We start from the raw sequence: 14,898 nt of genomic DNA, 5'->3' as shown, positions 1-14,898 counted from the left end.
ATGGTCTTCAAAAGTAGATTTTATTTGGCAACTCCTTTCTCATGTTTCCGAACAAACCAAGAAAATATTCATCGGGTGCAAATTTACTTTTCTGAGCATGTGATACAAATCATACAAATACAAATCAAGGATTTCTTCAGCTACCCTGTCACTCAGGTAAGTGTTAGTGTGGTACAAGCAGAACATCAACAATAAATTCAATAAAAAAAAATGTGACAATAATTCAGGTCACTTAGAAAATATTACAGCGTATGACAAGAACTAAAGGAAATTTAGTGCTTTTTGCCAAAAGGAAGAACTTGATCAAACTTCAACTGCTGACTTTCAAAATGATTTCAGTGAGTCAATCCTCTTGCACTACCCAGCTCCTTGGATCATGAAGTGCCTCTTCAAATACCTGCAAAACCATCCTCTTGCTCTGACAGGCTTATGTTACTTCAAGATTGGTGACTTTGTTGATAATGTGGGAGCGCCTGGGTACACACTCCAGGTCAAATTTGCTCTCATATATGGTTGGACAAAGCTTCCAGCGGTTGTTTCGGTAGATTCCCAGATATGTGTACACATCCGGCTTGTAGGAGAGAGGGCACTTGACCCCTGTGGCACGGATGACAGAGTCCAACCTCATAACCTCGCTCTCGTCAGTGAAGTCCTGGTTGTAGGCACAAATGACCTGCTTGCCCTCCGCCTTGGGATTATGTGGACTGACTTTAACTAAGGAGATCTTGCCATCCAGGGCTGCCCTGGCCACACACTCCCAGGCATGGTCCAGCTTGAAACCAGTTTCCAAGTGCATGAGCCACTTGCCTGAGAGCACTCCATGGTTCAAAGCCAGCTCCCTCACTGTCTGGAAGTTGGCAGGCCGGCCACTGGCCAAAAGTTTCTCCCAGCTCTCTTGGAGACCCGTGACATCCCCACGACTGGGGCAGTGGTTCAAGCCCCGCACAGCGATCCACCCCACAGGGCTAACACCACCTTCCTCATCACCGAATCTGTATACTTGTGAGGGCCTGTTACTTTCCAGCCAGCTATCAAACTCGGATCTGGGAGTTTTTCTCGAGTCAAACACAATCCAGGGGTCCATGTCTGCAGCCATGGCCTCAGCAGCATGAGTCTCTGCAGCAAAGTGGGTCTCCACCTCGCCATCTCCAGGGGCCTCTTCCTCCTCCATAATGCTGTCAGTGCGAGGCTATGAAACAGGTCCTGAAGCTTGTCCTGTTGAAAGAAGATAGTTATATAATTTAATATGCCAATTTTAAACCACAGGTGTGGCCTCTGTTAGTTTTTAACAGTTCCAACTCCAGACAGAAGCGGACAGCTGGACTGCCTGTGCATGTTTACTAAAGCTGCTAGCTAGCCCGCTACATTAGCAACGCTAGCTCAAATGCTAACGTTTATCCAGCAACGATTCTTTCCCAAAAAACACGTTGCTATCTATTTCACTCATGCATTGTCTTACACTGGCATGCAACTCCATACACATAATTAGTTACACGTCGAAAAATGTGTATCGCTCATCTCCAGTCTTATCGCAGCTAGCCGTTAGCCAACGTTAGCTAGCCATGTTACCAGCCGTCCATGTTCGTCTTCTTGACAAATTCGGAGAAAGACCGTGTTCAGCCAGCTGTTGAACGCAACTGACGTTAAAATTAGCACAATTAGCAGTCGGATAATAGGAATGGTCGCACATTAAGGCTTGAACTACCTGTAAATGTTGACGTTTTGTTGTCCAGTGTTGTTCTTCCGCACCAGCTCAGCCGCTGGCAGCCCGCCTCTGTGTGTCAAAGAGCGATGCGACCAACTCCATTCAAATGTCTGACAGTTGTATTATATTGCCTTGACTGTCGACTGAGTCACGTACGACGGAAATGACTTGTTCTTTACACTGCGCACAAATAAAGAGCTGAACCTGCGCCGTTATGAAACAATAAGAAATACAACACAAAATCCCCATACGAGGTGTTTTATTTAAGCACAATAAGTTCCGTTATTAAATTTAATTACGCATCCAACTACACGCCGATAACCCAGCATTTTTTGTGTAAACCTCAAATGCATGTCTTCCATTATTATCTAGAAATAACGTGTTTTTTTTTATCACATTGTATTTCTGTACAAGTTGTGGGACGTCGTCGTGCTTCAACGGACCGGCGCTTTGACCCTGCGGAACCAAGCTGACCTGCCAGGCATCAGGGAACGAGTGACGACGACGTGCTAACTGAGTTAGCCGGTTAGCTACTGCTATCTAGTGTGTGCGCGGTGGAGGTGATTTATACATGATATAGAATAATACCCCAGAATATATTGCATTTTATTTTAGCTCAGCCACCCAGGTAATTTAATTATGCCCAGCAAAAAGAAGAAATACAACGCCAGATTCCCGCCGGTAAGTCTAAACTTTTGCTGAACCGGTGTGAGGACCAACTAATGTTAGCAAACTGTGTGACGGAAAGCTAACTTCTTTAGCTAGCTTGAATGGGATTCGGCCTGTTTTGTTGCCGACTGAGCTAACAAGTCAACTAGCAAACGCAAGCCTTGTATCACTAAAATGTGAATTACACTAAAAAAACGAACAATAAAGTTTATTTTAATTAGCTGACTTGGCTTGTGACTCACTGTTTGCTACGGTAACGTAAAGCTTACGACGCAAGTTAGCTAGCGACACCACTAATTACCGTTGTTTTTAGCAAGACGAGCTAAGTGAAACTGAACGTTGCAAACCTGAGCAAATCTGTTGCTTGTAGCCGCAGATTTTACAAGCCTTGAAGACATTTGCAGTGAACACAGACTAAAGAAAGTTTGATCAGTGTGACTGAAATGAATGGTTTTAAACAGACATGCTATGAACGTCCGCTTATAATGCTGATGATTCAAACATAGTTTGTATTGTAAGATTTAAGTAAATTTGCCTTGAAATGATTTTGACGGAAAGTGTGTTTATAATGAAGAATATCTAATATTACGGTGTAGGTTTATTCACACGCGTTGACTGACTGTACTCACCTTTTCTCGTTACAGGCAAGGATTAAGAAGATTATGCAGACAGATGAAGAAATAGGCAAAGTGGCTGCAGCAGTGCCTGTTATTATTTGTATCCTTCCTACCAAAATATCTTCACTTCAAGTTCCAAGGTTTCGATCATCAGTATAGTTTCTGAACACACCCTTCATTTAGACCTCAAACTACTGGTCTGACTTAGATTTGAAACAGTTACTTGATTTGGCAGTCAGCTAACAGAAAGTTAATCAAGATCAATTTGGTTTGTTGTCATCACAGACAGCAGAAACATTTGCTGCTATAGGTTTCTCAAATATGAAGATTTGAAGATAAGTTTTAAAATCATTGTAAACTGAATGTATGAGTTTTGGACTGTTTGTCTGACTTGGACATGATTGGCTCTGTGCAGTTGCAGCATAAGCTAGACCATGTAAGTGAATGTATTTTATTCAAGTAAGAGGACACAGACCTGCTGCATCGTAATTTCCTTAACCGAGACGTCAGCGAGAGCCCTGGAGCTTTTTTTGGAATCATTGCTTACAAAGGCCTGTCAAGTCACCCAGTCTAGGAATGCAAAGACAATGACAACATCACATCTGTAAGTTTCTCTATTTGTTTTGTGCCTTCATAAAGAACCTGAGGTGTGTACTATGAAGCAAGTTTCACACAGCCAGGCTTTTTTTTTTTTTTTTTGCGTGAGCTGGCTCAACAAAACCCCAAACTCCTATCAGGATTAATGGTCATCACAAAGGTGGTTATCAACTTTCTTTCACCCCTTTCACATTGGACAAAAAAAATACACTAACATACAAAAAATACACTAACATGTGGCTTGTGTGAATGGGTACAACTGGCATTGACTCCCGCAGTGACTGCTGTAGTTATGGGTGTTGTCGACTCCAGCTCTGATCGGCTGTGATGAGGACATGAAGTTGTGTTGTGTTGAAGTTGAAGCCGTTTGTGAATACTTTTAAATCCATCTTTGTTCAAGCAGTGCTCGAACATCGTGTTAAAGAGAGACTGGAGTAACAGATATTAAAATTGTCGACCCTTGCCAGCAGAGATGACAAAGAAGCGAGGTGTCTCACTCCTTAGCAACTTCCATCATCGGCTCCAGAAAAACAATGTGTCTTATTCAGAATGTTGTTGATTAAGACCTTTATAAAACAAGTTTAATGTCTCCTGGATGTAGTCTGATGAGTTATATATGATCTGCTGCTTTCTACTGTCCCCTGTATTTTCTTGTGCGTTTGCCAAGATGAACGTGACACAATAACAAAAAGGCAAACTCGTCTCAGGGAAATGGGAAGGGAGGTTTCCCCACTAACAAACCAGCATGTACGCACACATTTTGGTGTAAAACTTGTGTATGGTATGACTCAACAAGTTCGCATGTATAACTGAGACTCTCTATCAATGGATCAGTTCTGTGTCTGTTACTGCAAGAATAGTTGTGACACCGGGACCAAGGCTGACGCTTTTTATAGCTGATTTTGAATCAGAAATTCTCAACATCACCTCCTTTTGGAGCAGGTTAGGTGTGGGCAGATATGTTACCATGGAGATCTTGCCAAGTTAAAAGAGAGCAACCTTTGTGACATTGAAAGCTGACTTTAGACCCAACATACCTTGCCAACCCATTAATCTTGCTTAATTGTACAGCCCTCTGGTCTACATTGCACTGTGTTGGAGTTGGACTTCTTTAGGAGTCATTTTGTGGTCAGTTCATTCTGACATAGCATATATTGTATAAAAGTTGTAATTTGATTTAGGATATGTGTAGCTGAAAAGGTGTTATGTATTCATTTCCTTTGGATTTAGATAAAGACACTTTAAAGTACCCTATTATACTGTAATGGTATATTGTGGGAGTACTCGTGATGCCAGTGTTACCTTGACAGTGACGCAGAGTGGATTTGCAACACGAAGCCAAATCCCTTGTATCTGAACGTATTTCTGTCTATGAGTAAGATGCAGCTGCCAGGGAAATCTTACTGTGTGACTTCAATTCCACATGTTGTTGAAATGAATATAAAATCCCCATTTATCTCTTCATCTGTTTGACATTAAGTCGACTTTTTGCTCAGCTCACGATGTATGTAAGTCTGTGAAGAAAGCAATGTACCGATATAAAGTTGTGTTTGCACGTGTGTCCACAGAAAGCAGTGTATTGAGCTGGAGCAACAGTTTGATTTCTTAAAAGACCTGGTGGCAACTGTGCCGGACATGCAGGGCGAGGGGGAGGAGAACCACACTGAGGGGGGAGGAGAAAAAGTCCCACGCAGGTATCTCTCTCACACACACACACACACACACACACACACACACACACACACACACACACACACACACACCAACATGTTTGTATAGCACCATGACTACCAAGGAATGAAACGGTCAACACTTTAAAGTTGACACCAGCAAACTTGTCGCCTGTGGAGACTGTCCCCAGACTCCCTTAACAAAAACACTCAATTTTGTGAGTTGTGGAGTTACAAGAAACTGAACAAACTTCGTGAAACGCTGCCTCCGACAAATTCTTAAGTATTGGGGCCATCTTCCTAATTCAGCATACGTCATACATGAAGATATTTCTTTCTTCGTGTCAACTAACATTATATCTGTTTGTTCCATTGATGTACATTTGCTTATCAAGTGTATTGACATGCTGAGGCACATGTTAATGCCATGTGTGAGCTGACAGGCGTGAAACTGAATTTCCTCATCATAAACAGGACAGCACTACGTATATGGATAGGGAGGTATACCTTTGCCATTTCCAGGAAGAGCTCCTAGCTTTTACTATTAAAAGCAACATGTTTGTCATCCCTGCGATGGTACTTTACCACTGTTTTCCATTTCGTTTTGTGATTATAAATTAATTACAAAAAACAAAAAAGGGCACATTTGTGCAGCTCCAGAGAGTGAGAACTAATTATTGAGGATTGTAGAGGACAAAAATTAGTATTGACTGTCAAATCAAACACTGCAGCTGCAGCTAAATTGAGGCAGAGCGCGAGGCAGAAAATTACACACAAATTAAATGACTGAGAGGACTTTTCACTAGAGAGTCGGCCAATTCGATTGTGATTCAATTTGAAGTGTTTGTAAGCTTCTAATAGTTAAACACTTTGTCTCAGCTACGGGAACGAGGCACGTGGATTCACAGCATCTTTGAATATAAACGGCTGAAAGTAATTTCCACCGGCAGTGTTGGTCACATTATTCCCTACATCAGAATTGTCTCTGTTTATCTGAGTGATGCATAAGGGTAACTGTCCCTCCAGATTTATGCTGCAAAACGACAGTCTAATCTGTAATTAGTTTTCGAAGCTATTAAAATATGTCTGGCTGTTAAACTGAAAAACAAATTTCACCCTTTTTTCTGCACAAAGTGTTACAAATTTAGGTGTAAATCCGATTGTCTTTGTCTCACGTTGTTTAGAGCAGCTTAAGGAGAAGTCATTTAAACTCAGTGTGCCTGTTTTTGTCTTTTGGAAAAACTTTTTCCTCGCCTGTCTTAATTTCTCCAAAAAATACATCTATTGTAACTGTAATTGTAAATAATTAAGTTTCCTGCAACAGTGCAAGAACAAATGGAATATAATTATTTGAGTTGTATTTCTGAATCAAATTGATTTTTCATGGCAAATACGTGAGTGTGTAATCACTGGTTTGCTTGTGTTAATAGCTTTCAGACCAGACAACAAATAAACCAGTCATTTGTACTAATCAGAGAGCTTCTGTTGAATCTTGTATGACTCTCCAAAATTGACTTTCCCCAGAGCTGATTAAGCAAGTACTTTGACATGATGATGCATTGTTTTTTTGTTTTCTCCCCAGGGGTCGAAAACCAGGGTCAGGCCGCAAGAATGGAGGAGCTGGCTCCAAAGGCAAAGACAAGAAGTTATCTGGCACAGAGTCTGAGCAAGAGGTGGGAGTTAATTTGCCAGCAGAGGCTAAAAGCTATCAACAATTGTACAAAGTGATAATTGTGCCTCATTCCTTGGCATAAAACAGAACATTTTGAGCACTGAAAAATATTTTTTACCGGCACATGGATTATATTTTGACGAGAAATTATTGGTGAGAATAATTAAAGCAAACAGAGATCTGTTCTGCGCTCAAAACATTTATTTGCATGTTTGCTGTTAGCCACACAAGTTCACAAGCATAACTTTTACTCACTGGCTCTCTCTGAAATGTCCTGCCTTGTACTTCTAAACCCAAACACACTCACTCATCGTGTTACCTTCATAGTGTTATCATCTTAGTTTAGGAATGCTTATACATTGCTCGAAAAAAGTTAAGGGAACACTTCATCACAGTATAACACCAAGTCAGTTCAACTTAGGGATATTAATCTGTCCATTTAAAGGAACACAAGTGATTGTGAATCAGTTTCACCTGCTTTGATGCAAATGAAAGCGACAACAGGTGCAATGGAAAGGCAAAAGCAAGACAGCCCCCCAAAAGGGAATGGTTTTGCATGTGGTGGCCACATACAGTCTCCTGATCCTTCCTGACTGATTCTTCTCTAGTTTTTTGTTCTGCTAGTGTCCTGGTCACTACTGGTAGCAGGAGGCGGTACCGGCTTCAATTTTCCAGCTGGCTACTATTGTGGCACGCTGTAACGTTCTGACAAGCTGATCTAGCACACAGACAAACCTGACATTATCATTGAAGACAATATAGATTTCAGCTTGCAAAAATGTAATCATTCTTCGCATGATGGTGATTTCTCTACAAAATATAGTTTTGGTACAACTCCATGTATTTTGAATGATTTGTGCATGTTTGAGGTAAGAAGGCTCACTGGTGTGTTTGTTGCGATGGAAACAGGATGATTCTGAGGACAGCGAGACAGATGGAGACGAGGAGGACGGCTCTCAGTCAAGCACAAATCTGCAGGCAGCATCCAGGTTCCACAGGTATGGGCATTTAATATACTGTATATCCACATAGTGTCTAAATCCACCCTGCCTAGACAGTAACTCAACCAATCCCTTTTTATTGAGCTTGGATTATTACTGGACATCATAGTAAAAAGCCAGTTTCAGCATGCTCCTGATGGTTTGAGCGACCACAGAGAAAGAGTCAGAGTTAATTATCTGTCGTTCTCTTTAGAATCACAATGATCCTGAGGTAACACAGAATTAACCAGCTAATGTTAGCTGCTGCAGGTAACACCCTTTACTCGCATGATGCAGAGTAATACCAAGCTCACAACTAGCTAGTTAGCCAGCTAGGTAGGTAGTAGTAGGGTAGTAACATGTGCAGCCTCGTTAAGCAAACAAAGGAGCAATTAGTTTCTGTGTCTATGCACTATGTTTATTTTAAACAGCAGTTACAAAGTTAGATAGTTGAAAAGTGAGTCATGAGAAGTTAAATTATTAAATAAAACTGAGAAAAAATGCAATTACAAAATAAAAACAGACCTTTCAAAAGATGGCGTTTTGAAATAAACATGAACTCCTGCAAGTATTTTTTACATAAATAAGCAAAGTAACATCTATTTTTCATGTTGGTCTAATATCTGAGTAAGTGCCTGAGTCACTTAGATGTTAGAACCATGCCAGCAATTTTATTTGGTCGCACTACTTACTTTTTCATATCACTGTTAACTTGGCACAAGCCTGAACTGAATGATGTCAGATTAACATAAAGGCTGCAGATTAAACGTACATCACAAAGTATCATCCCTCATTCTCAAAAACAGGAAAAACATCTGAATATATCAACTCTTTTAATGAGCCGGTTTTACTTTGTTTCACTGGACTCTTCTTATGTCAGGCCAGTTTTAAATTAATTTCTCCCCTCGTGTTGCAGGGCGTAACAGAACATTTATACAACCACAGCAGTAATCATACCACCTGTCTCGCCCCTGATATTTTCAACTTGCTTTTATGCCAACTGCTCAGCTACAATAATTGGTCACTGCTGCTGCCTGAGAAAATAGAAAACACTCGTCTTCCACCATAGATTTTCTCAACTAACTGTTGCGTTCTCCTGTTGAGGTGCCAAATGTTGTGGGGGGCCTCAAAGGCCCTGTCCTTATCAAATGAAAACATGTGCAGCATTTATGTGAAAGTCATCTAAGAGCCATCACTGCGACACTAATGCTTCATATTTTGTGTTTCTCATACACTACACTTCTTGTAGTTGTGTGTTCCTGAACACCTCTAAATGTGCCTTGAGATATTGTCAGTGCATTTACTTAAAGCACACAGATACAGTCTAATTGAGAAATGCAACAGGGCTGCAACAGTTTGACAGGAATCCATATCCATTGCTAAAGTGAGACTGTCACTTCTGTTGAACAGTAACCACTGTGGCATAAAGTTACAATCACAAGATAATGACTCTAGTTCTTGTGCTACTTTTACATGTTTTAGCATTTCTCATCACGTCGATGAACACACTCTGTGGTGTGAGTTACACAGCTATGTGTGTGTGTCTTAGATTGTGGAACAGTGCTTTTTATTGTTCATCATTTTCACTTTTCATTTGTAAAAGAAGGCATGTGTTATTTATTCTCTTTAAATGTAAATAGTCTCATTTTAACAGCACATAATGCCACATTTACACAAAGTTGTGTGGTTCTAAACATGGCCCTGGAAGCCCACTTTTATAATTTAGATTTAAATTTTGAGCCACCTGCTCAGATAGAAAAATCTGGTGGATTACTTTACAGCCAAAAACAGGAAGAGGGCGCTGTTTTTCTACTACAGACGAACCTGGTTCCCAGTTCCACTGTACAACCTAAAAACAGCTTTGTGAAAATCACTGTGTTATGGAAATACATCTTTCTGTCTATTTGTTTAATTGACAGGGACATTCTGTAGTATCAGTTTGACTTGCAGACATGCAGTTACACACATTGTGTCATTTACTGTTACTATAAAATCATCAAACATGTAGATTTACTATGACAGTAAGTATATAATTCACACCATATATTAGTAGTACATAGTGAAATCTGGGACACACTGCCTGAATACTTATTAAAGTAGCAAAGACTGACTGAAAAATATATCACACATTCCACTGCAATGTTTTTTTTTATGTTTAAACTAGGGTTGGGCATTCTAAGTAATATACATTTTTGAGTACTCGTATAAATTAAAATCAAACACTCACAAAAAGGTGGAATGCAAGAAAATAGTTTGATATGAACACCCAAGAGAAAATGCAGCTAAGTGTTAGGGTTAGGGCGACACATCTTTAAACACCACTGTCGGTAGTAATGGCTACCTTGTGGGCACGTTGCGAATCAGCCCTCAATTTTCCTGAGCTTTCCTCACACATCTTCTCCAGTTGTTGTTTGCCACAATGGTACCTTGTGCTCCAGCTCAACATACTCCGTCAGCATGATGCAGAAGCTTTCTCCTTCCACAGAGCTTAGCAGGAGCAAATCTCCAGTCACCATTTTTGCGTAGAGATGGCTCTATTACTCTATAAGTTGAATGAATACTGTCCTACTCAAAAATGCCCATCCCTAGTTTAAATAGTACCCTAGTAGATTTTATGTGATTGCACATGACTCCTAACACCTCTGCTTGTACCCCCACAGCTCAAACGCACCCCCCCAGTACATGCACATGGGCTCAATGGGCAGCATGGCTCCAGCACAGCCCCAGGGCGGCATGGCCTTCGCCCCCCACCCCTCCATGATGAGCGTCGCACCACCTCCCCCAGCCCCGCCGCCGCACAAAAACCAGGAAGACGACGACGACGACGAAGATTATGACTCTTAGCTCCCTCCAACCTCCTCCTCCACCACTCTCTCACACACACACACACACTCTTTCAACATTAATTTCAATTTCTTAAGTTGTTCTTGCGGCGGCTGCTCTGAGCAGAGGAGGGAAAGACTCTTCATCGCAGCCCGCTGACAGAAAAGCCCTCGACAGCCGGCTGTAAGAGACACCGCCGCAGGAGACAGGAACATGGTTGTATATTATGTGTTTTAATTTTTCTTTTTTTTTTTTTCTTTTTTAAAAAAAGAAGGTTTTATTTTATTGTAGAGGAGAATCCAACGAGGATGTTTTTTAACAAGTCAGTCGTTCTATTTTGACTATTAAAGGCAGTCTGTTAATGGCAGTCGTCACTGTTTTTGCCATGAGCCCCCCACAGACAGGATAGGTGTGGTTTGTGTTGCCTTGCTTTTTCTTTTGGCACTTTTCTTTCTTCCTCAATCCTCTGTAGTAAACATTATGAAGTGAGCAAATCAGTCACTCAAACCCTCAGGTTGGCTGAAGAAAATCTATACGTGGTAGTTAAAGTCTTATTATAGCCTTTGATGCGCATAGAAAAGGCAACTAGTGGAGATGAGTTCAGGGCAGCAGGTTGTAGAGTATTCGGAAGGAGATCTGCACTTGTCGAAAGGGAAAGGAGGTCATTGTCTCACCCATGAAGTGTTGTATTACTGTGTTATCGATTGGCTATGAAATACAGCTGTAAAGATGCGAGCCCTACTTCCCGCCTCTGTCACAACTCGCTTGTCAGTCCAATTGTCAGGCCGTAACATATACAAGGAAGCAGGTGTATTTTTACTATAGGTTGGCTACCCACAGCTTTTTTGAATTAGTTTCTATTTTTAATTCATGTTTTTATCAAGAGAACTGTAAACCTCGACAACCACAGCCCTGAAGTCAACCATATCAGCAAGTTAATGATTTACATTTTGTTCGCTGTTGTTTTTGCCGCTGTCAGAGGCTTGTTGCTCTGGCAGTTGGACCTCGTACATTATTTTATAAGACCATTAAATTCCCCCGAATGACCCATCAGAAGTATACTGTGACTCTTGGACCATAACTTTGTTTTTAAAGTTGTATGTCTCCTTTGTCCTCTCTAATTTCTATTCTGGCCACCCCTCCAATTTTGAGTAAGTTTCCTCTTTATCTTGGACATTTCCCCCCCCTCTTTTTAGCTTGTTTTAAATGTATCCATTGAAAGCAGAGATGGGGCTCCCATTTATGTGTCAGTCTCAGTATGAAATGTTTCCAATTAGACATTTGAAGTTGACACTGTATTGTAAACTTTTAACATTCTTTTTATTTTGTATGGGTGAAATAAAGTTCATATTTCAATTAAAAAAGCAAACTTTTGCTGGGGTTTGTTGTGTTTTCCCTTTCAGAGAAGAAGAGCCTGAGATGCTGTCGACATCAAGCAGATCAGCGCTGGCTTTCACTTTTAGACACAGTTCTTTGTTTACCGTCTGGAAGGGCAAAAATCGGACTCCTGTGGCATCCTTAAGCAAATCACTCAAAATGCTCCCCCCCCCCCCCCTTCACTTTCCTATTTCACAGGCTTGGAACACATCTTTTGTAGTCCTGACTCGATGCTGTGCCTCCTTGCACCTTTTGATTTCTTTACTTTTTCAATTTTGAGATATAAAAAAAAATTCCCATGGATGCACCCCGCATTGATTCCCATGCCAGTGACTCATACAACCTGAAAGACAAAGGCTGGTATTTATCCTCAACATTGCAGCCTCCTCCTGGTATTTGAATCAGATAAGTACAAGACAGTACAGGCTTGTGGAAAGGTGTTCACAGAGAGTGATTGTTACCATCACAGACACACACACTACTCTGAGAAGCCGGCACACTTGGCCCTGAGTGTCCCGCCCCTTTCCTCTTCCTTCTGCCTTCTTTATTTTTTAAACAGTCCATTTTGTCGTGTAAATGCAGCCGCCTCTTTAACCCCCCCTCCACCCTACCGACCAAGCAGCCCTGAGCCGGGGCCGCAAAAACAACTGCATCCTTCCTGCACAAGCGTTGACTCAGCGGACTGTGAGGAGGGTGGGGTTAGCTGTGTGGGTGACTGTGTGTGTGTGTGTATATGGAAGAGGGAAGGGGTGGGAGGGGGGGATGTAGGTGGTTGACTTTAGGAGGTCGGTGTCCAAACAAACGGCAGCCGTGGGGCTGGGAAGGAGAGAGGGGAGGGGGAGCCATCAAAGGGCTAACAGAAGGAAGCACACTGTTTCCACACAGCAGCCGGCGGGGCCAAAGGTGGCCCTCTGATTCCCATCCCCTCCCATGAAGCCACTGACTTTTTAGAGCTCTGCACTTTTGGAAACATGGGAAAAAGCAGCCACAAGGAGTTCCCTGACCTTTTTCAAGAATAAGAGCCTTTCATAGAGTAGCTACTTGAAAAACACGCACGTTTAAAATGCAATGTGAGTTTTTGCCGTGCTGTGGCTTTGATCAGAAGGTGGACTGAGGACTAACTCATTAATATACTCTGAAGTGGTCTGGACTTAAGGCTGTTTTTAAAGCCTGTGAGGCTGTAGGCTGTGGTTTGAGCTAAATGCTAACATCAGCATGCTAACATCCAAAGGTCTACCATGATCGTCTGTCCCACTATAACCAGTCCACTCTACCTCTCTGTCCCACTTTAACCAGTCCACTCAACCTCTCTGTCCCACTATAACCAGTCCACTCAACCTCTCTGTCCCACTACAACCAGTCGACTCAACCTCTTTGTCCCACTATAACCAGTCCACTCGACATTCTGTCCCACTATAACCAGTCCACTCAACCTCTCTGTCCCACTATAACCAGTCCACTCAACCTCTCTGTCCCACTATAACTAGTCCACTCAACCTCTCTGTCCCACTATAACTAGTCCACTCAACCTCTCTGTCCCACTATAACCAGTCCAGTCGACTTTCTGTCCCACTATAACCAGCCCACTCAACCTCTCTGTCCCACTATAACCAGTCCACTCAACCTCTCTGTCCCACTATAACCAGTCCACCCAACCTCTCTGTCCCACTATAACCAGTCCACTCAACCTCTCTGTCCCACTATAACCAGTCCACTCAACCTCTCTGTCCCACTATAGCCAGTCCACTCAACCTCTCTGTCCCACTATAACCAGTCCACTCAACCTCTCTGTCCCACTATAACCAGCCCACTCAACCTCTCTGTCCCACTATAACCAGTCCACCCAACCTCTCTGTCCCACTATAACCAGTCCACCCAACCTCTCTGTCCCACTATAACCAGTCCACTCTACCTCTCTGTCCCACTATAACCAGTCCACCCAACCTCTCTGTCCCACTATAACCAGTCCACCCAACCTCTCTGTCCCACTATAACCAGTCCACCCAACCTCTCTGTCCCACTATAACCAGCCCACTCAACCTCTCTGTCCCACTATAACCAGTCCACTCAACCTCTCTGTCCCACTATAACCAGTCCACCCAACCTCTCTGTCCCACTATAACCAGTCCACTCAACCTCTCTGTCCCACTATAACCAGTCCACCCAACCTCTCTGTCCCACTATAGCCAGTCCACTCAACCTCTCTGTCCCACTATAACCAGTCCACCCAACCTCTCTGTCCCACTATAACCAGTCCACTCTACCTCTCTGTCCCACTATAACCAGTCCACTCAACCTCTCTGTCCCACTATAACCAGTCCACCCAACCTCTCTGTCCCACTATAACCAGTCCACTCAACCTCTCTGTCCCACTATAACCAGTCCACCCAACCTCTCTGTCCCACTATAACCAGTCCACTCAACCTCTCTGTCCCACTATAACCAGTCCACTCGTCTTTCTGTCCCACTATAACTAGTCCACTCAACCTCTCTGTCCCACTATAACCAGTCCACTCGTCTTTCTGTCCCACTATAACTAGTCCACTCAACCTCTCTGTCACACTATAACCAGTCCACTCAACCTCTCTGTCCCACTATAACCAGTCCTCTCAACTTTCTGTCCCACTATAACCAGTCCACTCAACCTCTCTGTCCCACTATAACCAGTCCACCCAACCTCTCTGTCCCACTATAACCAGTCCACTCAACCTCTCTGTCCCACTATAACCAGTCCACTTAACCTCTCTGTCCCACTATAACCAGTCCACTCGTCTTTCTGTCCCACTAT

At 42.5% G+C, this 14,898-nt stretch overlaps 2 protein-coding genes across 3 annotated transcripts; one reads left to right on the top strand and one right to left on the bottom strand.

The window, feature by feature from the left end:
* Window position 1: 1 nt before the first annotated feature.
* Window positions 2-3,091, bottom strand: cUnh11orf68 (chromosome Un C11orf68 homolog). 2 transcript variants are annotated; one of them, XM_084343899.1, is made up of 2 exons: window positions 3,004-3,091; window positions 2-1,215 (listed from the first exon to the last, which is right to left on the bottom strand). In XM_084343899.1, exon 2 carries the CDS (start codon window positions 1,169-1,171, stop codon window positions 428-430), a length of 744 nt encoding a protein of 247 aa, XP_084200025.1. In that variant the 5' UTR covers window positions 1,172-1,215; window positions 3,004-3,091; the 3' UTR covers window positions 2-427. The 2 variants fall into 2 exon arrangements, with proteins under 2 accessions (XP_084200025.1, XP_084200024.1); XM_084343898.1 differs by lacking the exon at window positions 3,004-3,091 and adding an exon at window positions 1,706-2,061.
* On the top strand, window positions 2,150-12,102 carry drap1 (DR1-associated protein 1 (negative cofactor 2 alpha)). The gene is made up of 7 exons (XM_084343900.1): window positions 2,150-2,386; window positions 3,019-3,091; window positions 3,502-3,595; window positions 5,157-5,282; window positions 6,841-6,931; window positions 7,840-7,928; window positions 10,571-12,102. Exons 1-7 carry the CDS (start codon window positions 2,345-2,347, stop codon window positions 10,752-10,754), a joined length of 699 nt encoding a protein of 232 aa, XP_084200026.1. The 5' UTR covers window positions 2,150-2,344; the 3' UTR covers window positions 10,755-12,102.
* Window positions 12,103-14,898: the final 2,796 nt, after the last annotated feature.

The sequence above is a fragment of the Pagrus pagrus genome (assembly GCF_965226575.1).
Source record: "Pagrus pagrus genome assembly, chromosome: 22".
NCBI classification, from domain to species: domain Eukaryota; kingdom Metazoa; phylum Chordata; class Actinopteri; order Spariformes; family Sparidae; genus Pagrus; species Pagrus pagrus.
This window is presented reverse-complemented; position numbering and strand designations above follow the sequence as displayed.

Bases quoted from the DNA above. Each gene is read 5' to 3' on its own strand.
- drap1 (XM_084343900.1), top strand. From the start codon at position 2,345: ATGCCCAGCAAAAAGAAGAAATACAACGCCAGATTCCCGCCG. The intron at 6,932-7,839 runs GTGGGAGTTAAT...CGATGGAAACAG, and splicing joins GCACAGAGTCTGAGCAAGAG to GATGATTCTGAGGACAGCGA. The intron at 7,929-10,570 runs GTATGGGCATTT...GTACCCCCACAG, and splicing joins GCAGCATCCAGGTTCCACAG to CTCAAACGCACCCCCCCAGT.
- cUnh11orf68 (XM_084343899.1), bottom strand. From the start codon at position 1,171: ATGGAGGAGGAAGAGGCCCCTGGAGATGGCGAGGTGGAGACCCACTTT.